General features: G+C 36.5%; 1 protein-coding gene across 1 annotated transcript in view; it reads left to right on the top strand.

The window, feature by feature from the left end:
* LOC120302725 overlaps positions 1-25,537 on the top strand; it is a 38,291-nt gene that overhangs the window by 8,114 nt on the left and 4,640 nt on the right. The window contains exons 7-14 of the mRNA XM_039331582.1: positions 1,334-1,402; positions 2,463-2,570; positions 4,438-4,507; positions 11,936-11,967; positions 13,297-13,319; positions 15,778-15,849; positions 18,667-18,791; positions 22,156-22,291. Coding sequence (XP_039187516.1) covers positions 1,334-1,402; positions 2,463-2,570; positions 4,438-4,507; positions 11,936-11,967; positions 13,297-13,319; positions 15,778-15,849; positions 18,667-18,791; positions 22,156-22,291 — 635 coding nt within the window. The remainder of the gene's footprint in view (positions 1-1,333; positions 1,403-2,462; positions 2,571-4,437; positions 4,508-11,935; positions 11,968-13,296; positions 13,320-15,777; positions 15,850-18,666; positions 18,792-22,155; positions 22,292-25,537) is intronic.

The raw sequence follows: 25,537 nt of genomic DNA, 5'->3' as shown, positions 1-25,537 counted from the left end.
CCTTTTAGAGACTGAGTGCCCAAACTGCAACCCAAAACCCACTTATGCATTGTCGAGTGCTGAGTGGGTGTGGCTCATTGTTTGGGTGTGGCCCATTGTTTGTGTATGGCCAATTGGACGGGTATGGCCAATTGGATGGGCATGGCTGCAGTGGTAACGGCAGACTGGGTGGGATTAAAAAGTTCAATCAATCAATTCCAACTTTGCAAGGACTTTTTTTTGCGAGAAGTTGAAATTGACTGATTGAACCTTTTTTTTTTTTTTTTTTTTGCACATGGCGGCGGAGGCCTAAAGCGAAAAGGTTTTATAAAACCCATCTGAAGGCCTAGGACTGGGGCAACGACGTGCGTGCCCACAGAGAGGGCTCTGAGTGCCGTCTTGGGCATCCGTGCCATAGGTTCGCCACCACTGTCCTAGATAGAGGCAATGATAACGGAACTAAATTGAAAAATTGTTCTGAAGAAATATTCATAATTGTGTTAACTGAGCAGGAAGTGAATTCTTGAAAGATAGATTAAGCTTCCCATGCCCCACTCCCTAAAAGTCTTTGGAGAAGACTTTTTTAAACTAATGTCTTGAGGAAGTTTATATATAAAATTCATAGCTATACATATACGGATCAAAATCTTGCCTCTAGGATCCATCATGCATACAGACTACTTCATGTAGCACTTATGCTGTATCATATGCACACCTCTGAAGTACAGCATTTGTAGGCTCCTGCATTTCAGAAGGGCACTAGAACAATCCTTATGAACAGGTTGAGTTTACATGGACTAAGAAAGTTAGTTTGTGTTAGACTGCAGAGGGGTTAGTATTCTGTAGTCCTTAGCTAAGGCTTACCAGGTTGCATATATTCCATTTCTTTATCAGTATAACCCAGGGTCCCCAACCCCCGGTCCATTGACTGGTACTAGGCGTGGCATGCCAGCAACCGGTCCGCACAAACAAGCAAAGCCCCATCCGTGGGATGCAGCAGCACACAAAACCACGCACTCTCCGGTCCGCGGAAAAACCTTTCTCCACGGAACCGGACCCTGGTGCCCAAAAGGTTGGGGACCTCTGGTATAACCCATGCAATTTAATATTCAGGATTCTTTTTTCTTTTTCTTTTGCTGTATCATTAGAAGTCAATTAATGCCATCATGGAATTGGGCACAGTTGCATATATAGAATAAAATAATGTTGATGTCGAGTTATGTAAATAGATATTGGCCACAGCACAATACAAATACAGCATCTGTGACTCATTTCATTTTGCAATAATTAGATTTTTTGATGCCCAGTTTATTGTTTAATGTGGTTAATTATTTAAATGTATTTTACTTCCTAGTATCCTAAGGAGAAGATGATTTTTGAAGAAAAAGTCACATACTCAAGCTTGACTGAAATACAGAAAAGAGTGAGGGTTTTTGAGCTTTATTTTTTTTCCAATACTTATACTTTGACCTTTGGAGGATTTTGCTCTTAGAAAATAGCCCAGTTCAAGCCTGAACAAAAATGAATGCTCCCGAGAATCCAGACCTGATGATGGAGTGCTGCATCATTTTCTAGCATTAGCAGCTCTTTTGTATCTCAAAATAAATATGGACTATTAAGATTGTACTGCTCAGTTCACTGATATCATGTCACCTAAATCTGGACGAAGAAATGCAAATTTCTAATATAATAATGGAATGGCTTTTTCTCTTATTTTCCCTAAAGCTACTCTGGTTCTGTCATTATATTATGATTTACATCTTTCGGGGCCAATTTTCTCAAAGGAAAATTTACAAAAATTTTGCCCATGTTTATAGTATTTTAAAAGGGTTCACCCACGAATGCTGCCATCTGCTGGTGACCAGTGTGTATTTTCTAACTGCAGTATAACAGTGGTTTTGTTGCGTGGCTTATTTCTAATCATTATTAGAACTATTCTAGAAGGAATTTACCTTTTTGTTATAATGTTTCTATCTTCTAATTTTAATTTCATTTACTTCTTTTTATTTTTGTAATTTATATAGCAACCCTTTCCCTAGCTTATTTTTACATTCAATTTTTTTTTAGATTATTTTACTTCAGTTTGTCTCATTAAAATAAAGAACTGCCGATGTAAAAGTTTAATTTGTTGTCTAATAGTTTTCTGGGAATTTCCTTTAACTTATTTTTACAATGTTTCTTTTTGTAATAATGTTTCATTAAGTCTCCATCTAAAGAAACTAATTTTTTTGTGGTTTTTTCTGATGTGTCTATATTAATTGATATTTGAGTTGATGTCAAAATTCTGAATCTTACCAAGTTTGAATGAACAGAAAAATTTATATGTGTAATTTTCCTTCCCCAAATTTGATATTGTATTTAAAAATAAGTATTATATGCCTACAACTGTCTCTCAGTTATAAATGTATTTGTTTATAAGGGCAGATGTTTGGAAAATATAATTATTCAATTCTTTCTATAATTATATTATATGAAATGTTTAGAAACAAGAGCTCAAGAAGCATAAGCCAAGGAAGCTAGGCAAAAGAGGAAAAGTTGGTCTCAAGAAGAAGCGGTTGCCGAAACATAGGAAACCTTTTTCTGCAACAACGGTAATTACTGTTCTATAAATAAAAACAGTATCTGGGTTTTTATAAGGGAAATGCTTTTTGCAATTATTATTCTTTTTTGCTCTTTTAACTGACCAATTACTGATCACCCTTATATAATAATAATAATAATAATAATAATAATAATAATAATAATGATGAGGAGGAGGATGTTGGAAGGGACTTTGGAGGTCATCTAGTCCAACCCCCTGCTCAGACAGGAAACCCTATATCATTTCAGACAAGTGGCTGTCCAGTCTCTTCTTAAAAACTTCCAGTGTTGGAACATTCACCGCTTCTGGAGGCAGGTTGTTCCACTGATTAATTGTTCTAACTGTCAGGAAGTTTCTCCATAGTTCTACAATTTACTATCCTCTGATCTCCCCTTATTCCCCTTTTCCATCTCCTTCATTATTTGCCTACCATAAATTATCTACAAAGTCTTTAAAAAGTTAATCAAGTGATTAAGTACATGCTGAAATATGTGAGTTGCATTTGGAGGCCACACATGATATTTCAGTAGTGTATGGAATTTCGTTCATCAAACAAATCAACTTTAAGGTATTTCTAAATAGGACTCAGCCAAACTGTGGATGGGATGCATTCCATGCTACCTATTTATTTATAATTCACATTATAATTTTACAGCTCTCAACTGCCCATTCTCAATTTAGATGTCTAGGACAGGATCTGCTATTATGTTGAAACAATACCTCTTCTATTTTAAAATTAAACTAGCCCTTCTGTACCTCAGCTCTTCCCACAACCACCATGAAATATTCGGGAAAATGCATGAGGAAATAAATAGGATTTCAATCCTTCCTTCCTTCCCCTTCCTTCCTTCCTTCCTTCCTTCCTTCCTTCCTTCCTTTCCTTCCTTCCTTCCTTCCTTCCTTCCTTCCTTCCTTCCTTCCTTTCTTCCTTCCTTCCCCTTCCTTCCTTTCCACTCAATAAGTGACTGAGTGGCTTAAAAAGAGGTATGAACATCAAAACAGAAAAAAAAACCCCACATCAGTAAGAGCATTGCCACAGGGTCAAAGAAACATAATATTTTTACCTATGGGAGATACTCTAATTTAAAAGGGAAGATTGTTCTGCATAATGGACATCATAAAAGAGAATGCCGTCTGACTGAAGCCCAGATAAATAAGTATCAATAGATCATAGCATTGTAAATAAAGCATCCTTAACAGAATACAATAACCAGATGTGCCTAGATGAGAAGAGGTTTCTGAACTACTTAAAGCTTCATACAGGTAATCCTCAACTTACAACCACAGTTTGTAAAACACATTACAAAATCCAACAATGAAGTTACCAAAGAAGGTAACACCTTCCATACCAGGCAGAGCTGATAACAGTTACTATTACCAATAGCTATTAATTATTGCTAAAGTGACTGTGGGAGTAGAATCAAATTATAAGAAATTATACTCCTGCACAAAATCTATAAAAGTTGTCTTATCACATGATTCCAGCTGATTCAGATACTGAGACCTGATGCCAGATAAACATAAACCAGATATTTGTCATGGTTTGGGCTACTACTATAATCTCAAGTCCCCTGTTCCTATGGAGAAAATAGATGAGGGATTTACAACCAAACAACAATTTTCCAGAGAACGTTTTTTCTAGAAACGACTGCATAATTGTTTCTTTGGTGGTAGTTGACACCATACTACCACAATAATGAAGCATTAAACTATTTCTTAAAATTTATTACTAATTCTTCTTTCACACTCCTCTCCACACAGTAGCTTAATGCAAGGAGTATTCAGGAGATGGTGGGGAAGAAATAGCTATTTCACTTGTAGTGTCCATTTTGCTACATTTGTTAAAGAAATATAAACATCAATTTCTGTGTCTCCAGGGTTCCGGAAGATCACGAGACATCACTTGTAGCATACGGCCTCGATCAGCTCATTCTGCAACTTATGTTGGTAAGATCAGGTATTCTGAAACTAAGTCAAATTTGTTTCTGTCTGGCCCAAGTCCAAAGATGATACAGCAAGATCCAATTGAGTCCAATCCTTTATTTTCTTACACCTACAGTGATGGATAGAATCTTGCTCAGCACTCTGCAGTCTCTTATTCCAGGCTGTTTTACATTGCCAAATCACAACCTCCCAGTGATGAGATTCAAATAAGTGAACAACCGGTTCTCTGTTTGGATGCCGCTTCCGGAAGTCCATTCTGGGCCTGGGCAACAAAAAATTAGCTATCGGTTCTGCCGGTTTGAACTGGCTGAATCCCACCATTGCACTCTCCCCTCCCCACTTCTACAGTTGTACATTCCACTGTAGTTTCATACAGAAAAGAGGAAACAAAAAAAAACTTTGTACAACAAATATTTTTCAAAATCAAAATAATGTTAATTTTAACAGTTATTGAATTAAGAATATATTTGAGGGATATTAATTTTTTAATTCTAGCCATTTTAATTACAGTATAGTTTATGCATGATATCATATGTTCTTAGTGATATGCTAAATAGTACAGAATTGTTTCCTTCATCTCATTATCTGACTCTGAAGTAAATTTGTACAGTTAAGCAGTGGAACCAAAAGACCACCAAAAATAAGCAATATTTAGTAGCAACAAACTCGAGTATTTCATGACCCAAGACAAACCTCTTAGGATAGGATAGGATAGGATAGGATAGGATAGGATAGGATAGGATAGGATGGGATGGGATGGGATGGGATGGGATGGGATGGGATGGGATGGGATGGGATGGGATAAGGCAAGGCAAGACAAGACAAGACAAGATAAGCTTTATTGTCATTGGTGGATCACAATAGCTTCCATTTAACCTAATTACAGTAAAGAAGTTCAACTGATGGATCAAGAAAGCTGGCTGCTGATACATATAGTATATGCTTACCCACACTTTACATTATACATGGTGGAGCAACCAGAATACAAGTTCACTAGGATTTAGAAAACTGACTTGTGGCAATAACAAAAATGATTAAACTTAAAAAGCCATGCTCCTTAAAGATTCCCTGGCATAGTTTTGCCCTGATGCCTATCCCTCATTGGGAGAAAGTTTAGTGGACGATCTGTGAGTGCCACTGCTTGGCATAATACTAAATATCATTTTAAGTTCAAATGCCAAATGATACATGCTGCTCCAGAAAAGCAAACAGCGATCTTCTTATGGAAGGTGGCAGAGAGCAATCCAAGCATGTTGCATCAGGATTCTGCTCTGAGAAAATCACTGATCTAATGGGAACTTTCTGCAGGGCAAGATGCTTTAAGTCTGTTAATTCCTCTGTACTGAAACACTATAAAATATTTTTGATAGGGAAAGAGGAGCAATAGTGGATTAACATTCAGTGGGCTGGGGATGGAGATGGAGGGAATGGAAGGAGTAGCAGTAGTTAAGCCACACAAGGTAGCAACCCCCATGTAAAAAACTGGCCTCTCAGAGGAAAAAAAAAAAGCTTTCCTTGCAGTTACCTTAAATAGCCAGAATGTGGAGCACAAACTGCACAAATATATGAACTTAGTTCTTACATATTAGCTACAGTTGTGTGAAATGGTCCTTTTCCTTCCAAAGAGAAACGTGACTGTCTGGAAATTTTAGCCATATTTTCTTGCTGAGTGAACCTCTAGTGAAACAATTCTACAAACATCCTCGGAGTGAATTTTCTAATCTGCCTTTCTTAAGGCAATATACCATCTAAACTGTGAAGGCCTCCGTGATCTTTAATAGATTCTTCTTTGGAAGAAAGTCCTAATTCTCATGATGTAGGGCAGGCCATATCTAAAATTAGATTATTACCAGTTGTGGTACTAAATGGTAGTTGCTTTAAAATCACCATCACCAAACAGTTTATATAACATAATTGCCTAATCCTGTAGCACCCTTATAATTGGCTACTAAACCAAAATTAGCCATAGGACTTTTCTGTTACAATTACGTACTGAGATTCCACAGTCAGTATTCCTTTATCACTGTTGTAGAGACACGTTCCTAAGTATGGTAAGAATGTTAAATATATAAAAGAAATGAGAAACAAGGAAATATGATTCTGACTATGGCTAAGAGCAGGAAGAAAGAACAATGCAACATTGATTTTGTGTAATTTAAAGCATTAATGTTACCTCTTTCCTACTGGAGTTAAAGGCAGCTAAGAACAGAAATATTTATTTTTCTAAAAAGTCCTTACAATTAAAGGGAACATTAAAAATCAAAATGCAAAACTAATTGGTAGGAAATTACTAAAAGAATTAAAGCATATTCTTGATTGATTATAGTAGCATGTTAAAGATTACTTGTTGAATAGCTTGCTATAAAGAAAGTCTTTAACTTCGTTTAGAAGATCCTGCATAAAATGGACATCCTAAAGGAGGTGTGTCCAGATTCTAGTTGCTAGTACTTTCTCTAGTACTAGCTGAGATTTTCCCAAGATAATAATAATAACAACAACAACAACAACAACAATGTTGGAAGGGACCTTATAGGTCATCTAGTCCAACCTCCTGCTCAGGCAGGAAACCCTATACCATTTCAGACAAATGGCTGTCCAGTCTCTTCTTAAAAACTTCCAGTGTTGGAGCATTCACCACTTCTGGAGGCAGGTTGTCCCACACGAGGCAGGTTGTTCCAAGTTGGTGGATATACTGTACCAAAAGCTTCAGTATTCATTCTTAACAAGTAGGCACCCAGTAGGCCAATAGTATGATTAACTATCTCACTCTACTTCAGTGACATTGTTTGTACTATTGTGATGTAATATAATGTGTCTCATATTTATGAAATATTAAAATCTTTTAAACCTCCAGTTTGTCAGGATCATACACAGGTAAAGCAATTGAAGTGCACTAAAATTGAAGACTTTTTTTAAAAAAAATTGAGGCTACATTTTTATTAGATTAATTGTCATTTTCTGAGCATTGGTGATTTATTTAGCACTTTGTGAACCCGCTCTTCAGAATGTTGTAGATATTTTAGATATTTAATGTTCTAAATCATAGGGAGCTGTCCACATCTCTGTGAAATTGATGGCATTCTCTGTGATTAACATAAAGTAGAATTGTTTAAACTGTGCTGCGGGCAGCCAATTTACTTGCCATCCTAATAATTAAATATAACAGTTTTCAATCAACCAAAGCAAAATTAATTATACTATTCACTTGTGGCTTCTATAAGTAAAAGGCCAAGAAGTTACAAAAGATTTCATATTGCTATCCTTTATTCTAAATAATTCTAAATAGTAAAGTTACTTTACTAAGGTAAACTTTGATTACAAAATTTGTAGATATATATAGTAAAGTCATTGGAAAATACAAGATTTCATTCTATCACAGGGTCACTTTATTATCTTCTAAAAAACACTGTACCAAATAAATATTGCTTGAGTTACCTCATTGCTTTGTTATCAACTCAAACTAGTCAGGAAATACAGCGGATGTGTTAAAACCTCTGACTATGTGTGTATTTTGCACAAACAAGTTGAGTTCTTCAAGAGATGTGCTAATATGTCTGAATAATATAAAAATGTCAACAACAATGCTCAACTAGCTTTTAAAAACTTATATTATGCATTAGCTTCTGCCAACAGGACTAGCCTTCCTGCACTTTATAAAGAGGTCAAATTGAACTTCTTTTTGAGAGATTTTTATTATTATTATTTTGCTTCGGTGTTGTTGTAGAAATATGACTTTGTAGATGCCTACTTTCCATTATATATTCTGCTCTAGAAATATTTCTATAATGCAAAAGCCCCAAATGTGAAGATAAACTAGCAGAAGAGGAATATGAGTCTATACTGGTATTTCTCATTTTTATAACAAGTATTGTCCTGCTAAAAAAAAACAGTAAGAAAAGCTTATGACAACATAAAGGATGGATTTAGTGGTATTGATTTGTAATCATGCTTCTGTTGTTATTAGCTAGGTTAACAGTAGTTTAAAAGTATTGACTTGCCTAGGATTAACCTTAATTAATAGTGTCCAGGCCAAACTCCAGCCATAGTTTTTATTTTAGCTAACTCTAGACTTGAGGTAAGGCAAATTCTCTGAAATTAGGGGCTTCAACTAGATTCTGAATGCAGATGGCGAATGGTCTTGCTTTTTTGATCTATTTTGATCAGAAGACCAGGTTTCTAGTACTTGAGCAGTACTGACTGACCCTGAGTTAAACCTCCTATTTTGACTTGCATTTAAAGAAAACTCTAGACTTGCATTTAAAGAAAACTCTAGACAAGAAGCATGCATACATAGTTCATATTAGCTCACTGGGCCTGCAATCTGAATTTTCACTTGTTTGAATATGGCTGAAGAAATTGAAAGATTTTAGTTTAAGAGGGATGAACTCTCTAAGTACTCTCTCTTTTTTCTTTTGTTTTTCAATGTGAGAACTATAAATGTGTGGGATGATTAACATAAAGGAAATGTTTTAGATATTTAAATGTAACTGATTTTAAGAAAATTCCAATGGATAACTAACAATGGGAAAAATGTTTTGAATAGAGTTTAAAGATTAGATGATTGGATTTATTAAATGGAACATTTAAAGATTAAGCATAGGTTTAATTATGGGTAAAAAGAACAGAAAGAATTTGGAAATAAGTCTATACCAGTTCAAGAGTTTCTTTTTTCTTCCCCTTTTTTCTTTTTTTTCCCTCTTTTTTTCTCTCTCATGTCTTTTCTTTTTTTATGTCTTTCTTTTGTGTCTTTTTCTTACTTATCTTTTAAGATATGAAAATAGATTTAAATACTTCAAGGTAATTAATGCTGGGAAAATTTTAACCAGTAGAAATGTTTTGAACATTGTAGGGAAAATAAATTTAAATAAGAATTGTAAACAGGATTTCTGATGAGGCAACCAAGATGACCAGATAGAAAAGAAGCATGATATTGATGAGATTATTATTGGTAAAATTTTTAGAAAAATCTTTATATTTAATTGTTACCCATCAGATTAATAAGAATTGTATTAATTTAAGGTTGCAAAGAGAATATTATTGGAAGAAGAAAAAATCAAGCAAAGTTATTATGTGGATTTTGGAATATAGAAACTAACCATTAGTGATTACTTTGTAAATATAAACCCAGACAATATGCTGTTTACAAAATATCAAGATGTTTATATTAAAAATCAATAAAATATATTTTAAAAAAATAAGAGTGGTTGAGCACAAGAAGGAAGTACTCTAACTTAATCACCACAAGTTTCTGAACACATGGCTGCATTTGTATATGGCTAAAGATAAGTCTGATAAGGGTATTCAGATGTAGCGATGTGACTAAAGCTACAAAGATCAGAACAATGGTGTTCCCTGTGACACTCTATGGAAGCAAAAGTTGGAATTTAAAAAAGCAGCATCTGTTGGAGAAGTTGCCTGAGAATGCCACAAATAGGCAAGAATAGCAAACAAATGAATAATCAAACAAATCAACCTAAATGGGTCACTAAGAGTTGACACAACTTGGCACCTAATCAAAGACAGGTCAGTTTTGGAATTGATTATCTAAGACCCAATGAATTCAATGCAATTTAATCTAGTCATGTCTAATCTGTATTCCATTTTGTTTTATTATACATATACTGTATTTGACAATACTATGGACTGAATAACCTTTAACAAATGTAGGAAGTACTCGAAAATTCCTGGCTAATAAGCCTGCAAGTTTCTTGTGATTTAATCTAAGCATGACTATCTATATAACCACACTGCACCTTAACCTGCTCCTTATCCCATGTTGATGCCACCTGGGCTTAAGGAACTTCCAGATTGAGGGGCTTCAGCAGATGTTCAGTTTGGACTGACAGCTACGAAGTCCCCTGGAAGTTCCCCCACTGCTATGGCTCCTAAATTACCATGCCAGGAGAGCAGCTGCCAATCATTTTCTCTTCTAAGTATTGTGCTAACTGGATATACTGTATATATTCTTACATGTGTGTTATGTATGTATGTCTCCAGGTAGATATATATGTATAAAAGTTACTAGATTTACAAAGTTAAAGGTAAAAATGCACATATATGAAAGCACAACTATCACCTTTAAAATAAAACTTTCCTTTCTTGAATGTTCCCAGCTTTGCCTCAATGTGCTCTGCTGTTTCTCTTAAAGATACTGGTTTTTTTTTTAGCATAAATATTATTAAGGATTAAACAGATAAGACAAATACAAAAATCTAATACATCTAGTCTTCAGCTTACAACCACAATTGGGACCAGAAGGTCCGTTGCTAACAAGGCAGTTGGTAAGTGAGTCCTACCCAATTTTATGGACTTTTTGGCATAGATGTTAAGTGAATTACTGCAGTTGTTACGTGAATCACTAGTCGTTAAGTGAGTCCAGTTCCCTCCTTTAACTTGTTGGAAAGTAACTGAGAAGGTCACAAATGGTGATCACATGACCTCAAGATGCTACAATTGGCATAAATGAATGCTGGTGGCCAAAGCGCCCTAATTGTGTCATGTGATTGGGGACACTGTGACAGTCATATGAGTGCGGACTGATTGTAAGTCACTTTTTTTCAGTGCCTTTGTAACTTTGAATGGTCACTAAATGAATGGTTGTAAATTGAGGACTATCTGTACAATAATACATAAAAGGAAGAAAATATTTAGAAAGTTCAGAACAGATAACTCTCCCCTCCCCCCAAAAAAACCTCTCTATATATGCAGATTCTCTTGTCTTGCCCACGATGCCATGAGAAAGAGTAGGAGAAACTGGAAAAATATCAGGGTCTGAGGGAGGAACTAGAAAGGAGGTGGAAATGCCAAAGTGGTGCCAGTGTCTGTCTGTCTGTCTGTCTCTAGCTAGCTAGCTAGCTAGCTGTCTTCTACCAGAGGCCTGGGAGTTTGAGGGTTCTGCACAGTGTCTTAGCTGTTCCTAACCCTGCACTCGTTCCTGGGATCTGGTGGAGCCCCTCTCCCTGCATAGGAGTCATAGCGCCAAGTGCTTCTACCGCCAGTGGCACCACTTGTGCCTGAAGCTGCAGCGGACCTTATTGGGGCCAAAGAGGGCAAAGGAGGAGGGGGCATTTTTTCTTCAAACAGCTGAAGTATAGGTGGTTTCCAAAGTGAATGGAAACAATGCTTGAACTAGATAATCCAGAAAACAAAATTTTCCATCTGAAACAGGAAAACATAGGCAAAGGTTGTATCCACAATGGGCTGGTTGAACGGAAGACGATACTGTCCATTTCTGCCTTCTAACAGAAACAGTTTGTGGCCCACGCTTACGATGGCACAACTTGACACCACAGGGTTTGCATTCAATCAGAGGAAACCTCAGATGTATAATAAATAAATGCCCAAGCAGAATATTCAGATAGCCTGGAATTTCAATTTAGGATGAACAAATATACATAAGAGTACATTCTGCTTGTTTGTTTTTTGTATTAGGACAAAAAGTGTTCCCTGCCCTTGGACGTCAGGTAGGACATATTTAGCATGAATGTAACATTTAAAGGAAATTTATATAATATTCAATACTTGTATGTTAGATGTTATACTTTGAAATGTTGGGCCATTTGGGAGATATTGCTTGGATATTGGTGTTCTTTGAGCAAGTTTTCTTCTTACAATTACTAATCTAGATAAAACTGTCAATACTTCAACAGAAGAGAGAAGAGTGACTGGCTTTTATGTCTGACAGTTTGTCCTGCCTGCCCTGGTCAGAAATATAGTTTGTACAGTCTGTGTCAACTCTACAACGAACCTGACCACAGTCAGAACATTGACAGCCTGTTTCTTATTGGCCTACCACAGGAATAGGCAACCTTGGCTCTTTTATGACTTGTGGACTTCAACTCCTAGAATTCCTGAGCCAGCAAGGAGTTGAAGTCCACGATTCATGAAAGAACCAAGGTTGCCTACCCCTGGCCTACCAGCTTGGTTCATTGTTTTGTTTCATCTTAGATTGTCCTTTACTTAAGCATTCTTGCTGCACTGGTAGTAAATTATTCCAGTAGTGATTCCTAAAATAGAGAATTCCTTCTCTAAAAAATTGTTGGAAATGTAATAATCAAATCAGACCATTTTTTTTCTTCACGAATGGCAGTATTTTAAAGCCCAACAGTTTTAGAAAATGATTTATAAAAGAATGAAACACATTTTAAATGTTGAATACTACGTATTCTATAAAGTATATCGCTGGCTTTGTATAGATTGACAGCTGCTAAGGTACTTTGTGCTTTTTATTGGTAATTAGATAGAACCAGTCCTGCAGAATACGGTAAATTTTATTGTGGAAATGCTTACCAATGTCAAAAATAACCTTGTGTTTGAAAAATAAATTGGATAAAGCATTCAGTGTAACTTGGAAACTAGTCCTGAATTATAATTCCACCTGTGGGTTTGTACTGCATCCAAAATTCTTCTTTCCTAAGCTTGTACATTTCTTTATTATTTGTGAAGTATAGATTTTTGATTAGGCAAAAATCATTACAATCTTTCATTTTGCTTATAATTTAGACTATATGATTATTGCATATTATCTTGATTGCTCTGAAGTTTTAAATGGACATTCTGTATAATATTTCAGTATATAGAATAAAACCAGTGTTGCTCTGACATCTAGATCTCTTTCCTAATTATTTTTTGCTTTTCTTGTTTTTCTGTTTGTTCTTAATTATGTTTTTAAATATTCAATAACATTTTTAAAAGGTAACTAATGAAATCTCTTGAGAAAATGGCTGATATATTTGTATTTTTATTTTCCAAACCTTAACTCAGTTTTCATTTAATATTTCTCTCTGCTTTAGGCATTATCACCTACTGAAAAAAGGTATGTATTATGAAAAGAAAATATTGACAAATAATGTAAATAAATGAAATAATAGTTGATCAAATCTCTACTTCCTCAAACTTCCCGTTTCTGAAAAAGACTTTGGAAATCTCATATTTGTGTTTACTCAGATTGAAAAGTGAATTAAAAGAATAGGCATGACAAGAATTAGGGAAAGCACTAATAGTTTGTTCATTAATTAATAAAAATATTAAATAAATACATGTTGAATTAATTAATTAATTAATTAATTAATTAATTCATCATTCATTCATTCAACATGTATTTATTTAACATTTTTATGGCCACTCATCTTAACCAATATAACTTGGGGTTACGAGCAAAAACATAAAAACACAAAGAGCAATCAGAAGCCAGATTTAAAAGTTAGTTGAGGTATCCTAAAAAAAATTCTGTAGTACATAAAAAGCACAGGCTCCACTACCATCCTATTTCCACAAACGGGAAGAGATAGATCTTCATGGCCTTCCAGAAGACCAGCAGGTTAGGGCCATCCAAATCTCAGGGGGGAAATTGTTTCACAAGGCAAATGCCATAAGAGAGAGAAAGGGTCCTGGGTCCTACCAGATGACATTGCTTCCTAGAAAGAAACCTGAGCACACTGTTAGAATCTAGTAGAATAGATAGAAATATTCAGATACAGTCTTGCAAGTAACCTGATTCCATGGCATGTAGGGCTTTAAGTGATAACCAGCATCTTGAATTGCACCCAGAAGGCTACTGGGAATCAATGCAGCTCTCATAGAGGTGATATTACCTGGGTACACTATGGTATGCCAAACCTTCATGTTCTGTCACATTGTGGACTAGCTGAAGCTTCTGAATGTGCTTCAGTGTAGCCCCAAATAGATGACATTGCAATAGTCTTGCATGTACAGGACTAAGGTATGAGTAACTAAGCAGTCCTTTCCAGTCTAAGAACAGGCACAACTGATACACATTGATTTATACAAAATGCCCCTGGCTGTGATTGCTACCTACTGTTCAAGATCCATGGGTCTCGGAAGACCTTCAGATTACCTTAGCCACAGTTAATGATGGGAGGTCTCTGGATATCAAAGGAGGGGGGACTAAACTCATAATCTTTCAGTCTTGTTAGGGTTCAGTCAAGTCTGCCCAGGATCACACAATCTTAAGGCACGAGGAAAGGCTTTCCAAGGCATCACTCTGACTGTCAAGATGCAGATGTAAAATTGTTATCATCAACATATTGATTATATTTAACCTGATGCTTCCAGATTACTTTTAATAGGAGTAGAGAAAGGGTTCTGTGTACCTCACAGAGCAGTAGCCAAGGGCTAGGCCTGCCCCCACCACACACACACCAACCTGTGTATTGTCAATCTTATTGAATTTCCAGTGATTATGATGTCAAATTAACAAAGTTATACAGGTTTGATTTAGAGCTTAAATAAAATTTCTCTGTAATCCATACTGGGCAAAAAGTTTCTAGGTCCCCTTAGAAAGGAGAAACTGGCTTTCTAGCCAAACTCATTGTTGGTTCTTGGTTTTCCTCTGTCAAGTGTCTTAGTGCGGTGGCTCTGGGTCTGCCTTTTTTTTTTTTTTTGCAGTGGCCTCTGAAATGATTTTGTCACATATGTTGCTTTTGAGTTTATAGCTATTCCAGTACAAATGCAATTTTCTTGTATTTTATACTATATTAAAGCTATTGTATTGGCCTGAGAACTTATTAGTGGCAGATATTTCTTGGCACTTGTGACGTACTCTTTGGGAAGCTTTGAAAAACGTACGGTTACTTTGTGGTAGATATTATCGATATTAAGGTGACCAACTTTTTTACAATGAAAAGGAGGACACAAATAAATTGAAGAAAAAAATATCATAAATAAAAGAAATATTTTATTCATTGCAACAATAATACAGACAACTTGCATGTGCAAAGTTTGCCAGCCAGGTGTTTTGGTGCGCTCAGCAGCAATTCCTATTGGCTTTTGAAAGCCAATAGTGGGAGTAGCACAGCTCATGCAAAAGTTGAAAAAAAAAAAACTATCAAAAAAAGGTGCCGGAATGCCATTCTGAGCATTCTATGAGAGAGAGAAAGCCCTGCAGATTAGTCTTCAAATATCGAAAAGGAGGACATGTAGGAGGACACTTTTTGAGGGAGGACAGAACTTACAAAAGGAGGACTGTCCTCCCTAAAGGAGGACGGTTGGTCACCTTATTGATATTATGATAATACTGAATTACTTGCAGACCAATGAAATCATGAATACACTTAAAGTATTTTAGTTTAAAATGTAATTAGGAAAATATATTTTTTTTCTAAAAAAAAGTTATAACTGGAAAATCATGTTGAAGAAAAAAGTTCCTTATATAGTTTATCAGTCCATTTTATAAATTGCATATTTGTTTTTTGATCTCCCTCACCTGACTAGGATCCTACTAGTTCAAAATTATGTATTTTTTTTCTTTGTAGGCCATTTTCAAGAAATAAAACAGAACAACAGTACAATGAAGGTTATAAATTCTCTAAGGAAAAAGATATAAGGTACCCTTATTATAAAACATATAAAGTACCATTAATAACAATCACTGTTATTAATAATTTGATTTACTCTTCTAGGATACGTTCAGTATGATTTACACATTGAAACATTGTTGTTGTTGTTGTTGTTAATTGCGAAGTCGTGTCCGACCCATCGCGACCCCATGGACAACATTCCTCCAGGTCTTCCTGTCCTCTGCCATCTTCTGGAGTCCATTTAAATTCACACCTACTGCTTCAGTGACTCCATCCAGCCATCTCATTCTCTGTCGTCCCCTTCTTCTATTGCTCTCAATCTTTCCCAGCATTAGGCTCTTCTCCAGTGAATCCTTCCTTCTCATTAGGTGGCCAAAGTACTTGAGTTTCAACTTCAGGATCTGGCCTTCTAAAGAGCAGTCGGGGTTGATCTCTTCTAGGACCGACCGGTTTGAACGCCTTGCAGTCAAAGGGACTCGCAGGAGTCTTCTCCAGCACCACAGTTCAAAGGCCTCAATTCTTTTGCGCTCAGCCTTTCTTATGGTCCAACTTTCACAGCCATACATTGCAACTGGGAAAATCATGGCCTGGACTATGCGCACTTTTGTGGGCAGGGTGATGTCTCTGCTTTTTAGAATGCTGTCTAGATTTGCCATAGCTTTCCTCCCCAGGAGCAAGCGTCTTTTAATTTCTTGGCTGCAGTCTCCATCTGAGGTGATCTTGGAGCCCAGAAAAATAAAATCTGTCACTACCTCCATTTCTTCCCCATCTATTTGCCAGGAATTGAGAGGGCCGGATGCCAGGATTTTGGTTTTCTTAATGTTGAGTTTCAAGCCAACTTTTGCACTCTCCTTCTTCACCCGCATCAAGAGGCTCTTTAGTTCCTCTTCACTTTCTGCCATTAGAGTGGTATCATCTGCATATCTTAGGTTGTTGATATTTCTCCCGGCAATTTTAATTCCAACTTTTGATTCATCTAACCCTGCCTTTCTCATGATGTGCTCTGCATATAAGTTAAATAGGCAGGGCGACAGTATACAGCCTTGCCGGATTCCTTTTCCAATTTTGAACCAATCAGTGGTTCCGTGTTCGGTTCTCACTGTTGCTTCTTGACCCGCATATAGGTTTCTCAAGAGACAAATGAGATGGTCTGGTACTCCCATCTCTTTAAGAGCTTGCCACAATTTGTTGTGATCCACACAATCAAAGGCTTTTGCATAGTCAATGAAGCAGAATTAGATGTTTTTCTGGAACTCCCTAGCTTTCTCCATGATGCAGCGTATGTTGGCAATTTGATCTCTAGTTCCTCTGCCTCTTCGAAATCCTGCCTGTACTTCTGGTAGTTCTCGATCCACATACTGCTGGAGTCTAGCTTGTAGGATTTTAAGCATAACTTTACTAGCATGTGAAATGATTGCAATGGTGCGATAGTTTGAACATTCTTTGGCATTGCCTTTCTTTGGAATTGGAATGTAAACTGACCTTTTCCAATCCTGTGGCCACTGTTGAGTTTTCCAAATTTGCTGGCAAATTGAGTGTAGCACTTTTACTGCATCTTCTTTTAAGATTTTGAATACTGCTGGAATACTGTCACCTCCACTAGCTTTGTTGTTGCTCATTGAAATATACAGCACATTAAAGAATGAATTCACAACCCAATAATAGCTAGTCAAGCTAATAATAACTATAAATATAAGCTGCCAATGTCATATCGAATATTGCTTCTAATTTTTGACATGAGACGTGTGTCAAATAATTGTACAAATTGTACAAAGGCACTTACCCCAAGAGCTCCTGTTAAACCAGAGCTTAGTTAAAGCAAAGCTTTCCAAGATAGCAAGCTCGTACAGGACTTGTTGCAAACCTGGAGTTTTATAGCAGTTAAAACTAATATTATTATTTTGGGAGAACTTAATATTGTGTATCCTCAACTTTTTAACTGAGTTTTTGTGGTTTAGATGAGGAATGTGTGTATGCACAGCTTTACAACATGTGAGCATATCTGGGATCAGCCCTTATAAATAGCATTTACATATTAAAATAAATATTTTCACATTGCCAAAATAGCATAAGCTGTTTTCTTCATTATTTAAAAACTATGTTACAAAACAATATCATTAATTTTATATTTCTTGCTTATTTTTTTAAAAAAAGTCAAGTAATAAAATCATTTTATAAAACAATACAAAAGTAAATTGAATACACGGTAGATCCATTTGTAGCCACTGTGCTTTGTTTGTACAATATCTTACATGGTGAGCTGCTGGCTCCAGGAAGTCCTCGTGGTCAGACCTTCACTTCTGATGAGAGAATAATTCAGTGCTCCCACCCATCCCCAAAGTCACTCTATGGCCTACAAATACCTTGGAAATGACGAAATGCATGAAGGCCCTTATGGGTTCTTGAAACTGGGATTTCTAGGCACCCGTTACTTCCTATAGATTGTCCTTGTGAACAGAGGTACTACTTGGCAGTAATGTGGAGGTAATGTTTCTTCAAGATTTCATGTGTCCTTTACCGCAGTGTAGCAGTAATGAGTTGTGTACAGTTTTTTGGGAAGAGAATGGCTATTGACAGTCATGATCTCCAAAATGTATACTCATCATTACAGTACCCTTGTTACTGAAAGTTATATTTCAAGGCCTTTTTGTTAAATGGCAGTGAAAGTAAATTAAAAAAAAAAGATCTAATTCCTAATATTGATTACTAAAAGGTTTGCATTTAGTAGCAAAGTTCATAATCAATCTTAGTAGCCCATTTGTAGGATCAGAAATCATAAATGAATGACAGTCTAGAGGTATATAGTTAAAATTCAGAGCTATTTATATCTTGCCTTTTGTTTAGAGTGGTGTTCTTGAGGAAGGAAAATGAACGGATTCAGCAAGTGGAGGAACAAAGTTTGACACAAGAATTTGAAAAAAAATTGTCTTCTCACAGACACTGTTTCACACCTAACAACTCTCAGCAATGTAAGGTTGATTATTTAATTAGCATAGCAGGGTTAGACTGGGTTAAAGGGTTAGACTGGGCATAAAAAAAATAAACATTCTGGAAAAAGATGAGAAAAATCTTTTCCACTCCTTTGCCAAGTGAATTGCATCATGTGTTTAGCTCACCAGAATTGAGCTCAGGTTGAAAGATAATCTATGTTTAAATGCAAAATTGTACCAAAAGGAATGGCTCCTCTCTTTTTCCTAGTGTTGACTTAGCATCATTATTTTCTTAGTAAAACTATTTATAATGATCAGTATGAGTTTAAGGCATAATCAACAGAAAGTGGAAATTATGAATTAAGTTTCTAATAGCCTTAAAACAGAGGTGATGCTAAAAGATGAACAACACCAACCAAATTTGAATTGAAAGGACCGGAATATTTTTTTCAAAGTTCAACTCTCAATTTTTCTTGTTGCTTAATGCTAGGCCACATAAAAACAATCAAAATTAGAAGTTATGACCCATTAAGTGTCAGCATGCTCTTAACCTTAATTTATTTGCGGATAGCTTCTGCTCTAAATGCCAACTAGGTTGAGGCAAGCAATTCAAGCGTTTCTTCTATTCTATGTAATTACTGGCCACTTAAAGCCCAGTATACACCCTTTCCATACCAGCACAGCAGATGACATCAGTGGAATATATTTTCCAACTAAAATAGATACTTCTTCCCTGCTATAATTTTAGTTATGCCACAATATACCATAAAAGAGCTGTCTATGTTATTTCAGTGATAACATTTAGATTTTTAAATATGCATATAATTTGAACCTCTGACTCCCTAAATAGACTTCCTATGTTAATTAACAAATTTATAAGTTTAGGCTACAAATATATTTAAACATGAGCAAAATAGTAGATAGCCTACCTTTAACATATGCCTTTATAATTTGTCCGAGAAATCTAATTAACGTTTCCAACATGAAGATGATTATATGCCAGTCGGAATATTTTGTAACTGGTATATTTTTTACAGGAAGACAAGCTAATTCTTCTCCAAGATTTCAGATTCTGCACTATTATGTATTATTTAAATGTGGTGTTTTCAGGCAACAAATGCCTAGCCATAGAACATTCTGTTGCACCTGGTACCTAGTTTAGGTGAAATGCTAGACAAATATGTACTGTTTCCTCATGTAGTTCTTTTGTCTGTCATCTTTAAACTGGGTCCAAAAATTTTCTCTATTAACAGAATAGCTTTGTCAATAGGTGTATATTTATGGCTGTGTTATTTTTGAGGTCAATTCATCTAGCATAGATGAGACCTATTATAGTATGACTTCTTATGATCTGTCAAATATAGTCTAAAACTGCATAATTCACCACCTTGCCTCTTTAAGATTGATTGAATTAATGCATGTTAACGTAGTTTGTTAGCTTTTCTACTTTTCTATAAAAATAGATATCCATGATGTAGATATTAAAACTTACAAACCTCTGGATAATTTTCACTTGGGATATGGAATCAATCCCACACTGATCATAATTGGTCTTGCTTGATCTTTCACCATCTTCAATAACATTAATCATAGTTTTGTTGTAGACTCGCTGCAAGTATTGAGAGTGGGAGACATTGTTTTTCAGTGCATTTCCACCATCTTGAATGTGTGATTCCAGTTGGTAGTGATGGGGAAAAAGAAGGATCATGGTCCTCTATTGAGGGGTTCTACAACATTGGACAGTTTCTCTCTTCCTATTTAACATGAACATGAAGCTATAGAAGGAAGTCATCAATTGCTACACAATCAGATATCATCAGTATACAGTGTATAATAATCAGTTTCATGTCTCAATTGTGGGCCAAACAGGATATGTGGTTAGGATGCTCTCTTGATGTCTGGGACACTTAGGGTCTAGATAGGGATAACTACCTTTAGGTTCAGTGCTAGTAAGATAGAATGGCTGTGAATGCAAAAGCCAGTTTGGTCTAGTGCAGGGGTTTTCAAACTTGGCAACTTTAAGACTTGTGGACTTCAACTCCCAGAATTCCTCAGCCAGCCAGGGCTGGCTGAGGAATTCTGGAAGTTGAAGTCCACAAATCTTAAAGTTGCCAAATTGAAGACCCCTGGTCTACTGGTTATGGCAGCAGGCATGAAGCTGGTTAACCTTGGGTCATTCACTCTCTCTTAGCCCAACTTACCTCACAATGTTGTTGTTGTTGTGGGGAAAATAGGAGGAGAAAGGAGTATTGAGTATGTTTGCCACATTGGAATATTTATAAAAATAATAAAGGTGAAATAAAAATATATTTTTAATGATTCCACAGAAATTTCATCTTTAATTCTGAATATGCTGTGCTATGGTGACTTTCCAGTCTTGAATACAATAGGGCAGACATGTCAAACACAAGGTCCGGGGGCCGGATGTGGCCCGCGAAGTGGTTTCATGCGGCCCACAAAGCCATCCTGGAAACAGTGAGGGAACGGCCCCCGCTGCCTTGGCCCTGGCCAAGGCCAGCTGGGAGCCAATGTACAATTTTGTGCTGGCCATTTGACATTTGCCCCGGTGGACCATGCCTTGCCCCAGTCCTACCCCCTTCTGCGAGAGACCCTCAGATCTGTCCCATTCCTGCCCAGGCCCCTACAGGCACCCTTGACGTGAATGATGTAGAACTGGCATGCCCACCCAGAAGGCCACACCCACTCTATCCATGCCCACCCAGTAGGCTGCACCCACTCTGGCCACACCCACCCATCCCCCCCAGGGCAACCACAATGCTGATGCGGTCCTCAGTGAAATTGAGTTTGACACCCCTGTAATAGGGTATAAATAGTAAGTGCATTTATTCATTTTCATCCACATATTGCACAAATTAATGAAACTTTTTTCCAGTGTCAAATGTACAAAATCAGCAATTTATTAAATCAATTAACCTATAAAAAGAAGAGTTAATAAAAGCAGTATACTATTAAGAATCACTTATACAAATAAAAAATGCTGAATATGTTTGTGCCTGATAGCAAAATGATTGTTCAAAGTTAAGTATGTCTTCTCACAGGAGAATATGCCATAACAAGGTTATCATTATCAAAGTAGGTAAATATAAGCATTGTCTTATCTTAAATTGCTATCTTATTCTTCCTTATCATTCAGTGGGAACAATTCTCACTGAACTCAGCCTTGGTTGTGAGTAGGTAAGCATAAGACTGCTCTGTTGTATCAATGCATATAGTCTGATATCAGAAATTATGCTTTACATGAAAACAATCTTATAACTAAGGGAAACCATCACTTAGAAAGTTTTTTGACCATAAGATCAATTTTAAACTAAGAATGTAAATTTAATAAATTAAATATAACATTCCTAAACATTTATATCTCTCTTTATTCCTGGTTGCCCAGATCAAAGTTTAGAATATTCCAAGATTGTATCTGATTCATTTTTTGCTCTGATGAAGCCTTTCAAACAATATCAAAGACGCCCATATACCGTGATGGAAGAAAGTACCATTAACCTTCCTAGGGACTTTCCTTACAGGTAGATCAATACATTATTTTAAAAATGTCAATTTGTTTATTAAAAGAATTCCTTTTAGTGTACTGTAGTTTAAAATATTTTGCTCTTGTTCACATCAAGATTTCATCCACCTGAAACTAGAGTAAATGCAGTTATTCCAGGTATAGTGCAGTACTCAACTTTTAAATTTTATTTTGCCTTTTCAACCTTCTTTTTGGGTAAATTTGTCTTTGAGTAAATTTCCAGGATTTGAGGGGATTTTTATCCTACTTTAAACAACTGCAGGGGATACTGTATCATTTACTATCCAGTTAGATAACATAGAAATCCTTCTAGAATTCACCAAGAAAAAAAAGAGAAAAGTGAAAGAGAAAAGGGGTTGTTCTGTTTGAAAAGGAATTCTTTTAAAAACTTCTCTTATAATGAAACTAAGATTGGGGGAGGCTTTTTCTTTATAAATAATTGTGCTCTGTATTATTTAGTTAATAGCTTCTTGTATCCCTGGCTCTAATAAACATGAGAAGCACACTTCTATCCTATTTTTATTATTGATTCCTGTTTATGCTGCTATTTTCCGTAGTACTGCATTGCTGAAATGCTTATTTAATTGTTTTGAAATGTTTTTTTTCTTTTGGGAAGCTGGAAAAGAAGCAAGAACCATCCTCACTGTATGCAATTTTGTGAAGTTTTAAGTTTCTTAAACAGTTCTGAACCCTGTCAAATTGGTTATTCTATTATATGTATATTAACCCAGGTTTAAAGAAACAGATTACAACAGAGATACTTCCCATCACAGGCAGACACATTCTCTGTGGTAGTATGAGTGTTCCTAAGAGCAGGAATCTCTCCTGAGACTTAGCAAAGCAGGCTTTATAATTCTAACACAAAGGACATTTTTAACAAGGAAAAACATTACAAAGATAGACAAAGCCCAGCACTTAGTTAACTGCATCTTAGCATGTAAGAATCCCAAGGAATAGCTGGCAGGAATAGTCAACACTCCAGAAGACAGGCTTAAGATACAGGAGGACCTGGACAGACTTGAACACTGGGCACTATCTAACAAAATGAAAAAGGAAGATTCTACATTTAGGCAAGAAAAACCAAATGTACAAGTATAGTATAGGGGTACCTTGCTCAATAGTAGTAACTGTGAGAGGATCTCGGAGTCTTAGTGGACAATCACTTAAATATGAGCCAGCAGTGTGCTGCAGCTGCCAAAAAAGCCAACACAGTGCTGGGCCACATTAACAGGGATAGAATCAAGATCACATGAAGTATTAATACCTCTTTACAATGCCATGGTAAGGCCACACTTGGAATACTGCATCCAGTTTTGATCACCACAATGTAAAAAAGATGCTAAGACTCTAGAAAGAGTACAGAGAAGAGCAACAAAGATAATCAGGGGACTGAAGGCTAAAACATATAAGGAACGGTTGCTGGAATTGGGTATGTCTAGTTTAATGAAGAGAAGGACGAGGGGGGATATGATAGCAGTGTTCCAATATCTCAGGGGCTGCCCCAAAGAAGAGGGAGTCAAGCTATTTTCCAAAGCGCCTGAAGGCAGGACAAAAAGCAACGGATGGAAACTAATCAAGGAGAGAAGCAATCTAGAACTAAATAGAAACTTCCTGACAGTTAGAACAATTAAACAATGGAACAACCTGCCTCCAGAAGCAGTGGAGCTTTTAAGAAATTTTTAAGAGACTGGACAGCCATTTGTCCAAAATGGTGTAGGGTTTCCTGCCTGAGCAGGGGGTTGGACTCAATGACCTCCAAGGTCCCTTCCAACTATTATGGATCATCGCACAGTCAGCCAGATGTTCAGATTGGATTTGGCATTTTGTCTACCTATCGAGTCCTTACCCAGGACCTGGGATAGGCAGATGTGGATGTTTGATGGTATTACAGATATCGTCGCAGGATGGAAGCAGTTCCTAGTAAGGCTGCCTTTTGCAATTGACTAATAGCGAATTTGTCAATGCCAATGGTGTTCAAGTGGTGCTCCAGTTGTTTTGGGACTGCACCCAAGGAGCCTATTACTATTGGTACTACCCTTGCTTGCTTTTGCCACAGTCTTTCTATTTCTATTTGTAGGTCTTTGTATTTTGTTATCTTCTCCAGTTCTTTCTCTTCTATTCTGCTGTCTCCAGGCACTGCCACGTCCACTATCCAGACTTTTTTGTCTTTCTTATCGACAATTGTTAAGTCTGGGGTGTTATGTTGCAGGTGCTTGTCTGTTTGAATTCTGAAGTCCCAGAGCAGTTTAATTTTATCATTTTCTATGACTTTCTCTATTTTATGATCCCACCAGTTTTTGCTTACAGGCAAATGATATTTTTTGCAGATCTTCCAATGCACCATTGTTGCTACTTTGTCATGCCGCTGCTTGTAATCAGTCTGTGCAATCTTCTTGCAACAGCTTACCAAGTGGTCCACTGTTTCTTCAGCTTCTTTGCATAGGCGGCACTTACTGTCTGTTGCTGTCTTCTCAATTTTGACTTTGTATGCATTTGTCCTTAAGGCTTGGTCTTGTGCAGCCAGAATTAGTCCCTCGGTCTCTTTCTTCAATTTTCCTGCTCTTAGCCATTGCCAGGTTTTATTATTATCTGCTTTCCCAGCTATTTTTTTCATGTATTGGCCATGTAGTGCTTTGTCTTCCCATGCCTCTATTCTGTTCTTCATTTGGTCTTTCTTGTAGGCCAGTTTGGTCTCTCCAGTAGTCAGTAAGCCTTCCTGATATACTAATTTCAGTGCATCTTCATCATTGTTCTTCAGATATTCTTCCAAAGCCATTTTTTCTTCTTCAACCATCTGATGTACTTGTAGCATTCCACGCCCACCTATTTGCCTTGGTAGATAAAGTCTGTCAATGTCACTGCGTGGATGAAGGGCATGATTCATTGTCATTATTTTTCTGGTCTGCCTATCCATTGCTTTTAGTTCTGCTTGAGTCCAGTCCACTATTCCAGCTGTGTACCTAATGACTGGGATTGCCCAGGTGTTGATTGCCTTTATGGTATTTCCTCCATTGAGTTTGGATTTTAAGATCTTCTTCACTCTCTTGATGTATTCACCTCTAATCTTTTTCTTGACTTCAGTGTGCTTGATGTTGTCAGCTTGAAGGATACCCAAGTATTTGTAGTAATCTTCCTCATCCAGACTCTTAATGTTATTTTCATGGGGCATCTTGATTCCTTCAGTTTTCACTACTTTTCCTTGTTTGATAGTAAGTGTGGCACATTTGTCCAAGCCAAACTCCAT

The sequence above is a fragment of the Crotalus tigris genome, unplaced genomic scaffold (assembly GCF_016545835.1).
Source record: "Crotalus tigris isolate CLP2741 ecotype Arizona unplaced genomic scaffold, ASM1654583v1 scf7180000024437.13266115, whole genome shotgun sequence".
In the NCBI taxonomy this organism is placed as follows: Eukaryota; Metazoa; Chordata; class Lepidosauria; order Squamata; family Viperidae; genus Crotalus; species Crotalus tigris.
This window is presented reverse-complemented; position numbering and strand designations above follow the sequence as displayed.